Here is a 16,367-nt window from a genome sequence, read left to right as displayed (position 1 = left end):
TACCCCATTTGTTTTTTTAGGGTAAGAACATTTAGGTTTTAGTCTCAGCAGATTTCAAGTATGAAATGCAGTCTTATCCAGGGTAGGCACCCTATAATCCTGTGATACATGAAATCCATACTTACTGTATAGTTGAAAGTGTTTACCCGTTTACCAAACTTCTCTCCCAACTCTGCCAAGTCCCGGCAACTACTTTTGTGCTCTTTCTATGAGTACAATGTTTTTTTCCTTAAAAAAAAAAGTTCTGCATATAACTGATACCAGGCAGTATTTGTCTGGCTTATTTCACATAGTATAATGCCTTCAGGTTCATCCATGTTCCAAATGATGAGATTTCCTTCTTTTTAAAGGCAGAGTAATGTTCTGTGGTGCGTGTGTACATGTGTGTATGTGTGTGTCTCACATTTTCTTCATCCATCTGTTGGTGTGCACATACATGGTGTCCTTACCTTGTTTATTGCTGCAATAAACATGTGAATGCAGGTATCTCTGTGAGGCAGTGACTTCATTGCCTTCTCGTGCCCAGTACTGGCCATGCTTTTCACTTTTCTGAGGAATTTCCACACTGCTTTCTGTCGTGGCTGTGCCTGGTAAATCAGCGTCGATGATCTGGTGTGTGTTGCACACTCGCACGATTCTGGGGGCGTTTTCTACCCTTCTGTTTTGGGGGAAGAGCTTGAGAAGAATTGGTATCAGTTCTTTGAATGTCCGGTGGAGTTTGTCCGTGAAGCCATTTAGTCCGAGACTTGTCTGTTAGCAGCTTTTTGATTTCCGATGGAATATTTTTACTAGTCATTGATCTGTTTAGATTTTCCGATTCTTCATGATTCAGTCCTGGTAGGTTCTCCATTTCTAGAAATGTATCCATTTCTTCTGGTTTGTCCAGTTGGTGGGCATGGTGATCTTTTATGTTTCTTTGTATTTTTGTGGTGAGGGTTGGAATGTTTTCTTTTTAATTTGTAATTTTGTTTGAGTCCTCTAACTTTACTTGTTTTTTCTTGGTCAGTCTAACTAAAGGTTGGTCTCTTTTGTTTGTGTTTTCAAAACACAATATCTTAATTTTATTGATCTTTTCTATTGTCTTTTAAATTTCTGTTTCATTTATTTCTGCTCTGATCTCTGTTATTTCCTTCCTTTTATTAACTTGGGACTTAGGTGGTTCTTTTTCTGATGTGTAGTTCCTTGAGGTGTAAAGTTAGATTCCTTATTTGATATCTTTCAACGTAGGTGTTTATCACTATGAACTTCTATCTTGAAACTGCTTTTGCTGTGTCACATTGATGTTATAATTATGTTTCCATTTTTTGTTTGTCTCAAGATCTTTTTTGATTTTTAAAAAAATGTCTTTTTTGAACTATTGGTTGTTCAGGAGCATGCAGTTTAATCTCCACATATTTGTGAATTTTCTCTTTTTTGTGTTTGTCGTTGATTTCTAGTCTCATACTAGAGCGATTGGGAAAAGTTGCTAGCTCTGGTTTTAAGATGAGCTTTATGAAGACTTATTCTGCGGCCCAACAACAGATGTATCCTGGGGGAGGTCCCCTGTGAGCCTCAGGGGATGGGGCATCGGCTGCTGTTGGATGGAATGTTCTGTATCCAGTTAAGTGCCACCTAACAAGATTTCGGTCAAGGCAGGCCTGTCTGTATGGAAACCAGTGTCTCCATGTTGCCCATCAGAGGCCCAGGCTCAGGTGTTGCGTTTGGTTGTCGTATCTTTTCAGGGTCCTTCCACACGGGACAGCCTTTCATGTCCTTGATAGTTTTGAAGGCTGTGTCGGTCATCACTCTGCAGCGTGTTTTCCAGTTTGGGTTCCTCCGGTGTCTCCTCAGAGCGGGGGTACCGAGAAATAAGCGTTCGGTGCATCACATGCAACGGCGTCCACTTGTCTCATTCCTGGTGATGGTAACACTTCCCAGTTGGCGAGAATGGTGTCTGCCAGCTTTGCCCATCCTAAAATTGATTACTAAATTAAAAAACATAAACTTTCTGACTCTTTGACAGTAGCATCTTAAGTATACACATACCATACTTTGTTGTGCTTCGCTTTGTTGTGCTATACAGGTGTGTTTGGTTCCCAAATTGAAGGCGAAACCCTGCACCAGAAAAAGGCTGCGTACTTCTCACCGTGTCCCGGAGCTGGCTTGGTGGCGGCGGTCGGGGACCCGACCTGCAGGATCTCCGAGGCCTGCCCGTCATTTATCAACCGAAGCCACTGCCGCCCCCGCCCCCTGCATCAGGATATAGGAATGCAGTTGATTTTTTCTATTTATTATCCATCTGATGTATTAGTTTATTGCCTGCCCTTAGGAGTTCCGGGTTGGACTTTCTCATTTTTAAAACACTATATATAAATTTTATTACTTGATCTTAGCTATTTCTCCTCCTTGGCCAGCTGTTTCCATCATGACTAGTCCATTTCTAGTATCTGTGGGAATGAATTTAGTGGGCATTTTGCTGGTAAGCAAATTTGCTCATGAATGTAATTTTCCATATATTTAGTATATAAACTATAGAGTTTTTAATATATATATTCCTGTTATTCTAATTTTAAGAGATTTAAAATGGATTTGATACAGAGTTGCTTGTTTAGTTTATGTTAAATAGGATCTAAAAAATATTTTCTTAAAGGGTGTTTTGAGTTGAGTGTTCTTTTTCTTGTTTTGATTCCCTAGAGTAAATTAGTAATAGGATATTGAATTTTAAACTCTGGTTTCTGGTTCACTTGGTTTCTGTTTATGGTAGAGTGGTGGCGTCTCAGACTTAGGACCAGCACAGGGAGTGAGGTCCCTGTGACTAACAGGTGGTGAGTCCGGGAGAGGGGATCGGATCCAGTTTACATGTGCAAAGGACTGTGGCTAACTGTTCTGGTCACGCTTCCTTACGGGTTTCTTCCTGGTTCGGTTTTTAACTGGTTTCTTTGCCTTCCATAGTTTGCCATGTACAATGTGGCTTAAAAACTTGCACTCTTTCCCCTTCACCTTCCAGATAAAGCCCAAATTCCTAAGTTTAGAAAAGAAGACATTTTGGTTACCCCATTACCACATCAAACCTTGGGCAATTCTGGACTTGCTGTCTCCAGGTGACATGTTGGTCCTGTTTTGGTTGAAAGCTTTTCCCTCTTCCTCTCTGGTCCCCTCAGCATATGCTCAAAAATTCCCCTAGACTTTTCTCAAGCTTCTGTTTTTCCCCAAAACCACTGCCCCACCCCCCGGGCCCTGCCAAGCCCAGGCAGCTGCACAGGTTTTCCTCTCATCAGTACACAGACAGACCTCAGACCTGGCCAATGACTGGAACTGGCTGCGGCTGCAGGTGGGAGCCCAAAAGGCCACCAGCCGGGCTTTCATCTTGCCTTGCTATGACCTAGCCCTTTGGGATGGGGCTCCAGGTCCCTGTCGGTCTTCAAGCCTCCCTGAGCCGAGGTTGGGATTTGATGTTTAGCCAGGGTTGGAGCTGTTGGTGTAAATACCAGGTGGGGCCTGAAAAGCACACTCTGCACGTGGCAGGTCCTCACACTGAGCCTGCACCAGCATCCCCTGGGTGACTGGGTGAGAAGCAGACGGTAGGGCCCCAGTCCCAGAGGTTCTGATGCGCAGGCTGGGTGGGGCCTGAGAATTTGCATTGCTGATAAGGTAGGGGATGCTGATGTGGCTGGTCCGGGACCACACTTAGAGAACCCTTGCCGTACAGTAGATGGGTCATTGGTGAGCTAGAGTATTGATCCTGTATCCTGACAGAGACCTCAAGAAAGCCAAGGAGCAGATCCCGAGCATAGCTCACAACCCCACTTGCCACATGTTGTAATGCTTTGCCTGGATCCCTTGCGCACTGGGCCGTGAGCTCCTGGAGGGCCGTTGAAGCAGAGAACACAGTGATGGGTGTATACCATGGTCCTTGCTTTGGTGCCGAAGGGACCGCTTGCCAGGGCCCCGTGGTTCCTCTCTGGGGCCAACATGTGAAGTAAAGTCCTGGGGCTTTTCCAGCAAGACGAGAAGATCGAGGCAGTGGTTCTGATCCAGGAGATTTTGCCCTCCAGGCGAAGTAAATGTCTGGGGACATTTTAGGTTGTCACTGCTTTGGGTTGGAAGATGGTGCTGGCATCTTCGGGATGAAGTTTGGGGATGCTGCGTACCACCTGCTCTGCACAGAACAGCCCCCACACCAAGGGAGCCTGCAGCCTGTTGTGCTGAGCTTGAGAAATCCCGCTTCAGGGGAAGGAGGGACTTGGGCGCCTCACTGGGTCTGGGTTCTTGGGTTCCCCCCGAAGCTCTGACCTGGAGTGCCCTGTCCTGGTGGAACCTCCAGGGGCCAGGGCTAGCAACGTCTCCAGGGCGACTGGACTGCAGATCGTATTTTGCTGTGCATGATGCACTCCCACGTGTAAACACGCACCCATGTTTTGTGTGCATTATACACGGAATTATTATACCCACAGTATGTTATCATTATACCCATGTATAATGCGCACCTTTATTTTCCCCAACACTCGGGCATAAAAGTGCGTATTGTATATGGCAAAATGTGGTAATATTTCCCCACAGCTAGAAGTGCTTTAAAATACATTGTCCTTTTAAAATAATAAATTGCTCATTGGAGGAGGGCGAGGGCATTTGTCGAAGGATTTACTGACCTTAACTGACCCGCAGATTCCCGTCGCCTGCAGGAGGCAGAGAGGGCTGTGTGCCTGAGTGTCCTCGACCGGGAGAGAGCCCTTCATTTCTTGTCTAGCTGTGTTTGGAGTGCAGTAGGCGGGTCGTTGGCAAGTGCCATGTACCAGGTCCAGCGAACAGCCCAGAAAGACCGGTCCTGTCTTCATGGAACTTTCATTCTGGGGGGGAGGTAGACGCAGTGAAGAGGGGATGGTTTTTTCTCTCACAAAAGAGATTGTAGTAAATAGGGAAAGAAAGGGCCAAGTGGGAAGTAAGGTGTAAAGTCAGGGTCTCAGGGTCTGTTTGGTGCTTTCAGATGAGACCATCCAGGCCGTGACAATTGGATTGAGACCCGAAGCAGAGCCAGTGCAGTTGCGGGAGGAGACAGGCCAGAGGACTTGTTCCTAGAAAGGGAGGAGCGGACAGGAGCTTGGGGCCACCACAGGCCAGTGTGGCCGGAAGGAGGGGCAGGGCATGGGGTGGCGAGTTAGGGGGGACCTGGACACACGTGACACCCTACCAGGAATCTCCGAGGTCTTCTGCTGCATGATGACAGCATGGTCTTGTCATTTTAAGAAATCATTTCGGCTCTTCTGGATAAAGGTGGGAAGGAAACCAAGGAGTGGAAGCAGGCAGGTCAGGTAGTCGGCTGTGGCCACACCAAGAACTGATGGTGTCTTGGGCCCGGTTGGGGAAGGCAGAGACTTAGGGAAGCAGGTGTGGTCATGCTGCATTTTGGAGGTGGCAGCTTGCAGGGTGAGGGGCAGGGAGGCACCCTGAATGACTGCCAGGTTTCTGGTTTTGGCTGTGGGCTCCAAGGGGTGGACGTTTATGGAGAAGGGGAAGAGCAGTTTCAGTGGGGACCTTAAATCCCATTGGCAACAAGGAGATGAAGAGTAGGCACTCAGCCACAGGAGTCTGGATTTGGGAGGCATCGAGATGGTGTTGATGGCAGAGGACAGACATGTGTCCCCTAGGGCTGGTGTGAGGTCCACCTCAGTGGCCTGCAGGGGCCAGACTGGCCCTGCAAGTGTGAGGATGGCAGGTGCCGGGTCATAGTCATTGGGCATTGGTGGGGGTCAGAGAGCCCAGACTTCGTATGCGCAGCAGATGAAGAGGTCCCAGAAGAGATAAGAACAAGAGAGTGAGCAGCTGGGGTTTGGGGTGCCCTTTGTATGGGTGTGCAAGTCACTCACTGTGATGCTGGGGGTTGGGGAGGAGGGGAAGCCTGATCCAGCCCCTGGGTTGCCAAAGAATGATAGGCAGTGACAGAGAATTTTCTGGATGCAGCAGTGAGGAATGGGCTGCGTGGCCCGTGGGGGTGCCAGGGTTGTTTACAGCCGGGAGTGGCACGGTGCTGGAAAATGGAGCCAAGGGAAATGGTAAGGCATCCCTAGGCTGCCGGGAAGGCGGGTCCCCAGGGCCAGCCCAGCCCCTGCTAAGAGCAAGGAGCCGAGGGTGGCCTAATCCAGGGGCTTCATGGACAGTGTCCCCATGGGCCACAGCATGTGGGGCATGTGTGAGGGAGTAATCTCATTGTGGTTTTGATCTTCACACCCTTAATGATTAGTGACCTTGAGCATCTTTTCCTGTGCAAGCAGAGTTTTCACGAGGGCCTTTCAGGGCCGGCCGTCGTTGGGTAAATTCCAGCGCCAGCTGCCCAGGCCTGTTCTGCAGGAAACAACTGTGGAATGAATGGCCCAGTGCGGGGTTAAAGCCTACAGATTTATACTTGTGCTTTGGGAGGAGTCCGAGACCTAGAGATGTCAAGTGACTGGCAGAAGGTCATGGAGGTGCAGTCTGGACCTTGTAGAAGTGAAGGGGGGGTAGGGGGGTGGTTGAGGCCCTGGGTCCTCCTGGGTCCTCAGCACCATTGTGGGTACTGGTATCCAGCCTTCTGATCCCTGGTCCTGGGCTTCTTCAAGGTGCTAGGTGGCAAGAGCTGCACAGCCTGGAGCTCAGTTGCCCTCTCTGCTTCCTGAATGATTCACGGATGTCCATTTTATTCAGCAGATTCCCCCTGCTGTTCTGGGGAGGTAGAGTAAGTGAGACAGAGAGATGCTTTCACGGGTTGTCGTCTGGCTTCAGAGGTTTCCTTATCCTGGCAAGAGCAGTGACATTAAATGTTAATTCTCAGGCTCCTCTGCATGTTAATTATTATCTTTTAAATAATGCATGAGGATAATGTCAACTTAGGTGAATAGGGTTTTTCTCGAGGGTCCTCTGTAAAGTTATTGTCTTTTCCTAATTAAAAAGTAATCCGTAGTGATATGATTTGAGATCATGTGAGTATTTTCTTCCCCTGCAAAGTTGCGCTGGCTGATTTTGACTGCCATTGATCATTCCTAACTCCATGGTTCCTTCAATATGTTTACGTGCATTTGAGAGTCTGAGAGCTTTCCCTTCTCCCCTGTTTACATAGAAGTAAGGATTCGGGCATGGACTCTTGTTATCTAATCGGTTATGACTCATTGCCGTTTATTTACTCTGATGCTCCGTGTACCCTGGATTTGTTTCCCAAGAGCCCTTCAGCCTGTTCCCCTGTCCGTCCTACACATCCTCATGATTCTCTGAGTGCTTCCTTATTTTATGGCGTAAGACGTTTCGGGCCTGTCTCGGACTTTCTCTGCCTGTTTCGTGTCGGTCTCATCCCCGGCAGTGGTGCTGTTGCCCGGGCTGCTTGGGGCACTGCTCACCTGGGCCTCTGCTGGAGGGGAGTCCTCGTGGACGCTCCCCCCGGGAACCAGTGTTGTGGCTGGACCAGCCCTGGTGGTTCTTAAGCTTCCAGCCACACCTCAACAGTGATCACCAGGGGACTCTGAAAAAAGAAAGACAAGGTGTTGACTCACAGGTCCTGGAGGGTACAGGGCATGTCTGGGGTCACATGCAAGGTCCTGAGGTGGCAGGGGGTGGGGACGAGAGCTAGCAAACAAGAGTGAGAGAGAGAGTGAGTTCGAGCAAGACCGTGGGGATCTACCTGTATTGGAGTTGAGGGCGGTGTGCCTAGGGTTTCATGGGTTTATTCTGTATTGATTAATTCGAACCACAGGAATGGGAGTGAAAGTGCAGAAAGGATAAAGCAAGTGGTCAACCAAATAAATGGTTAGTTATCTAGGTCAAGCAGAGTTTTCTGGGAGAGAAAAAAGGGACCTTCATGGGTGGGTGGCCTGGCTTTTTATCTAGTCCCGTAGCTGGCCATGTGTTTGAATTCGATGTCTTTGAAGTGGGTGCTTCAGCAATCCAAAGCTTAACGTCAGGCACTCATATTGCAGTTAAAAAAAGCTAATAATTGTCAGACGCTTGCCTGACACTGTCCTAGCCTTGGAGTTAGTTATTTCCTCAAAGTGTTCCTTGCTGGTTCTTTTGTGGGAGGAAGGGTGTTAAAAAACTGCAATCTGATCCCTGGCTGGTGTGGCTCAGTGGATTGAGCACTGGCCTGTGAAACAAAGGGTCGCCAGTTCAATTCCCAGTCAGGTCACTTGCCTGGGTTGTGGGCCAGGTCCCCAGTGGGGGGGGAGCACATTGATATTTCTCCTCCTCTCTTTTCCCCTCTCTTCCCCTCTCTCTGAAAAGAAATAAATAAAATCTTTAAAAAAACCGTGTTCCAGGTGCCAAGTATTCCTTGACATTGGAGGGTATGCCCTCGTTTCTGGGCTCTCTGGGAAGACAGGCAGGGCTAGGGGCTCTGCGGGTGTGTGCGCACATGTCCAAAGTATCCGATTCCAACCCTCCCCCATGTCGGTATATTTAAGATGTAAACTCTGAAAAAAACCCAAATCCACGAAGTAGGATTCTGATCAGACATGTGTGTGTTTGGATGGATGTCATTCCTTTTCTCTTCATTTTCGACAGTTGGCTGAACCCCCTGTTTAAAATCGGACACAAACGGAGATTAGAAGAAGATGATATGTATTCAGTGCTTCCGGAGGACCGCTCAAAGCATCTTGGGGAACAGTTACAAAGGTAGGCCGCGGGCAGGACAGAGGAGGGGCAGGCAGGAGAACCTCTTAGGTGTGTGGCCAGCGGTGTGCAGCCGGTGCTGCCTGCCTTAGGAAGAGCTAGAGCCTGCTTCCCCCAGTGGGGCACGCTCCCCTTTCGTGGCGGGCCCTCGCTAGGGGCCCAGCCCAGCCCAGCCCAGCCCAGCCCAGCCCAGCCCAGCCCGGGAGGGAGTTGTCTGCCCTTCTGCCTGCCTTCTTGGGCTGCCCCGCGCATCTTGCAGGAGCCCTGCAGACAGCCAGCCTGCATTGTCAGGATGGTCACGAAGCACCCTGTGGCGGACACGTCCCTTCCCCTCTGCTCCCTGCCCCCGTTTGCCTTGTGTCAGGGGTGCTGGTTGTCATCATGCTTTGTTTCTCATCCGCAGGTACTGGGACAAAGAACTTTCGAGAGCCGGGAATGACGCACAGAAGGCTTCTTTAACAAAAGCAATCATCAAGTGTTACTGGAAGTCCTATTTAATTTTGGGACTTTTTACATTTGTTGAGGTAAAAGTTTTCACCCAGAATGAATTGCTTTTTCGTGTGTGTGTGTGTGTGTGTGGGGGGTGGTATTTAGACGGGTGGGACTATGGAGGGGAGAGGCAAGGTCAGGCCTGCGGTTAAAACGTGTCCAGGAAACGTGGTGTCGCTCAGTGGTCATGGTCATCGTTAGACTGGGCAAATGCCTAAGTGACTGGACTTCAGGGCGGTTACTGGTTTTTAACTCATTAGCATAGAGAGTTGTGAAAGCACAGTATTGCACATTTTTACTACATCAGGACATTGTTGGTGCTCCATAAATATCGTCACTGCCAAGTGATCCTTGACCAAGGGCAGATTTTCTACCCCCAAGGAACATGTGCCCTGTGGCTTGGAGGCGGTAAACTTGGACCAGCGTCCAGAATAACAGAAGACGTTCACAGATGCCCAACAAGTAATCGTTCACTTGACCAGGCTGTATCTGATAAATGTTCTTCCAAGCAGGTGTTGTCACCTCTCCTGTTCCAGGGAAGCAGCACCCGGGGGTCCTGTGCCAGAGGCGGAGGCAGCTGGAGCTCCCAGCAGTGGAGGGGGTCGGGCACTGGGAGCCGGAGGCCATTATTTGGAGGTGCTCTGGCTCCCCTGTGGATTCTGGAGAATGTGTGCCCCCCATTCTGGTTCCTTGTTCCTGGTGGTTGGGCTGGACTGCTGATTGGAAGGCGGGGTCTCAGGAGCCATTGTTGAGTGTAGAAAGGGGACGTGTAGTGGAGGTCCCAAGGCAGAAAGCCGTGTGCTCGGTGGCCTCCATTCCCATGAAGGGCCTCGGTGAAGATCCTCTAGGAAGACACTGCTCTGCCTGCGGGCTCAGTGCCAGAAAGCAAGCCTGCCTGTTCTGGGTAGGCGTGCTGACACTCTGCCTGCCTGGCTCATGCTCTGTGGCACCTTAGTACTGCCCTAGGGACATCGGTGGCCCTGCGTGGGCATGAGGTTAGTGGAGAGAGACATTGTAGTTGCTATGAAATAGTTGCTGTAGCTGCAGAAGGGTGGTGAGCTGTCACAGGAGATGCATGGGCCAGACGATTTGGATGTGGGAGGCGTAGCTCTGGTTTAACAGACTCATCGTGGTGAAGGGCCCAGTGGCCAGTGGGTCACTAGGTAGGGGGACTCTGCTCTACACGATGGGAGAAAACCAGAGGATCTGCCAGTTCACAGGTGCCTGTGTGGCCCTGGGAGCTTGGCATTCCTGATGACAGAGGCAGGTTGGCTCGTGCACCAGAGGGTGGAGGCAGGTACGCAGGGCAAAGTGCCTGCTTTGAGAAGGCGCCGCCGCTGCTGGAATGCTGCCTGGGCCCCGTGAAGGGCAGGGTGGAGGCGCAAACCAGTGGGGAGACCCAGGGGTGTTGGAGGGTGCGGGAACCCCTCACGATGTCTAGCCTGGCTTTGGCCTTGCACAGATACATCAGTTTGAAATGAGCAGGGTGGTGAGCCCGTGTCGTTGTGGCCCATGCATGCAGCATTTCCTGAGCAAATGTCACTGCAGACTTCACAGCACACCCCTCAGGAACTCTGCTTGCCAGGATGCTCGGGGCCTCGGGCATGGGCCTGCAGCCTGCACCGTGTCTGGGGGGTCAGTGGGGCATGTGGCCTTGGAGTTCGTGGGGATCGTATCATGGAGCAGCGTCCCTCTGCAGATCTGTGCTCTTGTGTCTTGTTGCTACCAGGACAGGTAGAACCCAAAAGGCAGCCCATGTCACTGGGTTTGGACTGAGCTTCTGGACTTCCTCACTGTCATGGGCTGTCGGCTCCTTGGGTCTCTCGGCCCCACATGGTGACCAGATCCCAGCTCACCGTGAACTTCTGGCGTTTATTGGGCAGAATTCAGGAGAAGTAGTCATGGAGGCGGAGCTGCAGCAGCCAGGGTCCCTCCTGAGAGAGGATCAGCCCCGCAGGGGTGCGGGGCTTATTGCCCCTGGTAAGACCTCACTGTTGGGAGACCCCTGGCACCAGGGTTGGGGCACTGAGTGCAGCTGATAGAGAGCCAGCCTGGCTCCTCTTTTAGGATGATGGGTAGTCGTGGCACGAGACTGGGGGGTGGAGTGCCCGGCCACCGTGGGAGCTCCTCTTCACAGTAGTAGTACGGGTCCTCCTCAGTAGTAAGAAGAGCAGCAGCAGCGGTTCGCGCTGCGGGGAATGGTCGTACCTGCCACAGTTTTGGCAGGGGCTTGCTTGGTGGCGAGCGGCAGTGGCAGCAGCATTGTTAGTATAGTAATAACAAGAAGTGCTTGAAAAACGTGCATCAGAAACTGCTCTGAGCACTTGACATGTCCTGTGACATTTATTCCTTTGGCCGGCTCCGACGAGGTGGAAAGGATGACTGTAACCCCATTTTAGAAAAGTGGACGGGTAGTGCCACCAACTTCCATGTTGTGCCCAGCGGAATACCAGGCCTCAAAGACAGAGCCTGGCCACGCCCGGGGCTGAGAGCTCGTTCAGTGCCTTCAGAGGCTCGGGCGAATGAACGCACCTTGGACTTGGCCTGGCTGTCATAGGGAAGATGCTCAGCACCCTTGGAGCAGGAAGTGAAATGGCAGATTGTAAATGGGGGTCGAGTCCAGGTGGCCACGTCCCCTGGGTGCTGGAGGTGGCTCCGGTGTGGAAGCTAGCAGCAGTGTCATGGACCAAAGGCTTTGTAGAAGCCACCTTCCTGTCACTACCACCCCCACGTGGGTGCAGCTGTGGCTGCCCAGGCAAGTGAAGTTCACAGACATCTGTTCACACTCTCTGGGCTCTGTTCCAGGTCGGCCCCCTGAGATGGACCAACAGGAGGTCATGGTCTTGGGTGGGACTCAGTTTGAGTTTGCTGTGTTGCCCCTGAGCAAGAAGACCTGGTTCCCTGCTGAGCTTGCATCCTGGGGACCCTGGGAGTGGATGTGTGGGTGCTCAACAAGGATGAGGACCCCGGCTCAGTCACTTGTGTGGGGGGCAGGTGTGTCTGTCCCAGAGTCTGACCACACTTCCTCATAATGGGTGGACACACCAGGCCTGGGGTGCTAATGGTGACAGCTGGGCGGAACCAGGCGGTGCTGGCAGCAGGTAAATCAGACGTGAAGGTGCTGGACTTTCTCTTAAGAGGGTGCCTGCTTGTTCTTGCTGTCTGTGTTCAGGCCAGTACCTTGGTGATTACGGTTTAAAGTAGACAGTTGTCCAGAGTCCCTAGATGAGCGTGGTGATAGGCAAATGATGTTCATTCTGATTTTGTGTGTTTGAGGTAACTGGTAGGACACTTCTGATACAGTGACGTTCAGGGATCACTAAGAGTCATTAGAGATGAACTAGAAGTAAACCTCGAATTTTCTTTTTTTTTTTTCCTGGCAGCCAAACGAAGCCTGAAATCCAACACAGCAAATATTCTTGTTTTCTTAGACTGGCCTGCTGCCACACTGGTGTTTTGGAGACGTTACAGAGAAATTACTTCTTAGGGTGAAACTATAGTTTCAAGGGCCGTTTTGGGTTTTCAGTGATGAAACCTAGTTGCCGAGTTAGATGAATGAATGTTAGTTTAATGGTTGACTTCTGGGAGCAGTTTCCCGTTGTGTGGTCTTGTACCTATGCTGCTGGCTGGTCTTTGTGTTTTAGGTAGTGGGAGATCTGAACTCAGCCTGGGATTTTCTAGAAAGCGCAAGGCAGGCAGATTATCCACGATTTACAAGCAGTACACTATTACCACCCAAAGCGTGGGCAGGGCCTTCTCTGTGCACAGCGGCAGCGCTGGTGGGTAGGGGCTGGGTGATGCCAGTCCCGGGCAAGGCTTTTCAGATTGGGGTTTCAAAGCAGAGCAGACCTGTCCTGTGAGAATTGCAGAATGATCGTGATGCTGGAGCTGCAGGCACTGGCTAGTGGTGACCTTGGTGTTCTTCCAGGGTGACGCTAGTCAGCAGGGAACGGCCAGTGAGCTCCCGGCACACCTGGCCCCTGTTACACCTCTGTGGGGACTGCACTGGGAAGGGAGCCAGCCTGCCCACCCAGAGCCTTCAGGGTAGAGAGGAGGAGGCCTTTTCTAGGGCCAAAGGAGGGCAGAGGCCACCTCCCCAGTCCCGGGGCTGTTTCTTTGAGAGGGGAGGTCTCCGCCCACTGATATGTCAGTGGGGTGGCCTCAAAGAGCCTCTGCGGGTTCTCCAGTCCCCTTCTCCTGGGAGGGGAGGTGTGGACAATTCCACTGACCCTTAGAAATGGGCCCAGGCACCTGCTGGCCTTGCCCAGTGACTCGCCTTTGTCTGGGACCCCCGTTGCGGACTGTCTTTGGCCCAGGTGGAGGCCGTAGGAAGTCTGACGTTTGTGTCAGTCTTGGTGCTGGAACTCAGAGCCTGGGCAGAGGACAACAGGTTGAACAAAGCTCTCTGAGCAGAATTAGTGCCTCGTCTTGGAGCTGATTCTTGAGAGCTCTCTGGGCCTTTGTGTGGCTTTCCCAACTCTTTCTTCCAAGTGTCCCTCACCTCTGCTTAACCCAGAAGGCCAAGGAGTGGCTGCCGAAGGAGCTGTGGGCCAGGAGCAACCATGGGGGCTGTGGGGGCTACAGAACTAAGGAGAGAAGGAGGGAAAAGCTCACAGGAGACCTGCAGAGCCCCCCCCCCCGCTCCGCACACCCGGCTGGTCCTAGGAGCACAGCATCCACGTGGCGGTGTCCGTAGTGATGGCCCCGCATCATCAACAACAGGGATGCTTCTCAGCCCATTTTTCCTTTAGAAGCCGGGGAAGTGAGTCCTCTTTACAGGATTGCATTCATAGTGGTTAAAATAAAAAGTCTGCGTAGCAGTGAAACTTCCAGTGACTGTTCGGAATAGACACGTTGGCCTTCGGGAGGGGCTTCCGTTAGGTTTCTCATCTGGCCATGGTCGCCTGTGCACCGCCCTCCGAGCCCTTCCTGAAACCAGCTCCCACCACTTTCCGAAGAAATTTTTTTCTCTTGGCTCACGTGGTTGTCCCAGGATTCCCCCCAGGTAGACAGGGCAGGTATTTCCACAGGTAAGAGCATGGAGGGCAGGGGATAGGCTTAGGGTTCTGTGACTCACAAGTGGTCCATCTGGTTCCTGAAGCAAAGCGTTCTGATTCCTGGGACAGCGCCCTGGACACTTTCTGTCCTGCCACGGCTGCACCCCGGGGCCAGGCAGCCACCAGAGGGGGTGTTTTTCTGACAGCAGCTGGGTGCTCCTTTGTCAGCTGCGTCATGCAGTGTGTTTTTTTTCTTTTAAGTTTTTATGAACATTTCAAAAATACGGAAATAGAATAGGATGGACAGGTAGCAGAACAGGTCACCCCAGGATACGCCCCTTTGGCAAAAATGCCATTTGAGCAGATACTTTTTGAGAAAGAGCAGACATGGGAGAAGCTCTGGAAACAGTTGGGGTGACTCTTCTGTAAGGGCCACTGACATTTTAATAAAGGAAATCACTGTTCCGTCATGGCTCCCTCTTTGTCTGACTCTGGCTTTAAGAGGCTTAAATCTGCACAGCAAACCCAGCTGCACCCTTGCTCACCTTGCTGCTCCTGTTAACCCCTTGTAACTTCTGTTCCTTCTTCTGTCTTTAGCTGAAGATACTGTTTAAGGTGGTAGCTCAGCATTACTCAGTTTTTCAGGGCATCTCCTGTGTGTATGGGAGGTATGCATATTTATAAGCTTCTGTTTGCTTTTCTCTCATGATCCTGTCTTTTATTGTAGGGGGGTCTCATCCAAGAACTCAGAAGTGTGGGGGGGGGATTCCTTCCTCCCCTGCAGGTTGATCAAGCCCTTATGTAACCCTAAGCCGGCTTCAGTACAATGAACTCAGGACCAGTCTTGCTGCATTACTATCCAGACAGTATTCACATTTCTTTGTCTTTTTTTTCTTTTCTCCTTGTCATTTGAAGGCATATCTAAATAAGGTACGTTTGATTGATGTAGGTTATACATCAATTAAATCTCCCTTCTCTCTTTCCCTCTCTGCTGTGTATCTCTATGTATGTATGTCTAGATGGATGTTTTTGTGTGCTTATGGATCTGTCATCTCTCTAGCTGAATTGAAGGAACCAGATGGTTTGTCTTGTAGAAATTCCCAAGGTCTGGATTTATACCATCGACTCCCTTATCCACCACTTACCCCTTATCCACCACTCCAACCACGTGCCCTCTGGCACTTAAGTTGGTGGTTAGATCAGAAGGACAAGTCGCAGGAGTTCTGGTTATATTTGTGTGTGTGTGTGTGTGGGGTGTGTGTGTGTGTGTGGATTATTTGATTTTGTGGGGGGTGTTTAATTTTGATTTTCGTAATGCTGCTTTTTTTTTTTTTTTTTAATGAGTATCAGTGTAAGCTAATGGATTTCAGCATTTCTCAAGTGCTTCAGTCCATTCCAAACCTTCTGGATGCCAGATTTCTCTAATGCCCAATTTTAGTCATCTTTGGCCAGTGGGAGTCCTAAGTCTCTCACACATACTCTGATAATCTTTGCTCGTTTCCTTGCTCTCTGGAGTGAAGAGATGTTTCTGGCTCTTCTTGTATAGGTTTTGTCCTACCCTGGATTCAGCCATTTCTCCAGGTAGCCCTGGTTCCTTTTAGTGGGAAATGGTGTGTAGAGACTATAGTTCGGGTACTAGAGGTGCTCATGGCTGCTAGGTTGCTTACTGATTCTCTACTTTGATTGGACCAAGCTAGAATACACTTTTAAAATGTAAGCATAACCATGAGTGCTTTGGGTATTTACAGCGCAAACCATATTGAGGACATTAGTGTTTTTACTTAATCTCGTTACTCTTTATGTTTTTCTCTCTTATATTTGTATCTCTTTTCTCCCATCATCTATTCTTCTTTCTCTTGTGCCTAATCCCAGTTCTCAATGAAAACATAATTATTCCTTTCTTTTATCTTACACTATCAACACTGTCACCCATAATGGGACTTCTGAAAAAAATTTAAGATTTTTCTTGCAGTTCATATTGCCTTGTATATCACATTTATACTGAAAATACTGAGAATGTATTCTTAGATTATTTTATTGAAAACTACTTGTAGTCATTCTTTTTTGTGTGGTTATGCCACACAAAACCCACCCACACAACTGGGTGGGTTTATATTTAGGTACATTTGCTTCATTTCACTCTGAAATTTTAGGAACTGCTTTTTAAAAATGTAATTGTTCTATAATTCCATGAAATGTTTTCTTGGTTCCAAAGTCAAATGAGCTGAAGAGTTTATTTTTATTTTTTAATAGACTTTATAAAATTTTTATTTA

General features: G+C 49.8%; 1 protein-coding gene across 1 annotated transcript in view; it reads left to right on the top strand.

The window, feature by feature from the left end:
- The window catches only part of ABCC4 (ATP binding cassette subfamily C member 4), a 212,172-nt gene that overhangs the window by 21,523 nt on the left and 174,282 nt on the right, over nucleotides 1-16,367 (top strand). Inside the window, exons 2-3 of the mRNA XM_037132441.2 lie at nucleotides 8,500-8,610; nucleotides 9,011-9,131. Of these exons, the coding sequence (XP_036988336.2) occupies nucleotides 8,500-8,610; nucleotides 9,011-9,131 (232 nt within the window). The remainder of the gene's footprint in view (nucleotides 1-8,499; nucleotides 8,611-9,010; nucleotides 9,132-16,367) is intronic.

Source organism: Artibeus jamaicensis, unplaced genomic scaffold (genome assembly GCF_021234435.1).
Source record: "Artibeus jamaicensis isolate MK-2021 breed Jamaican fruit bat unplaced genomic scaffold, CSHL_Jam_final contig_415, whole genome shotgun sequence".
Lineage (NCBI taxonomy): Eukaryota > Metazoa > Chordata > Mammalia > Chiroptera > Phyllostomidae > Artibeus > Artibeus jamaicensis.
The sequence above is the reverse complement of the archived record's forward strand: the minus strand, read 5'-3'. Positions and strand labels throughout refer to the sequence as shown.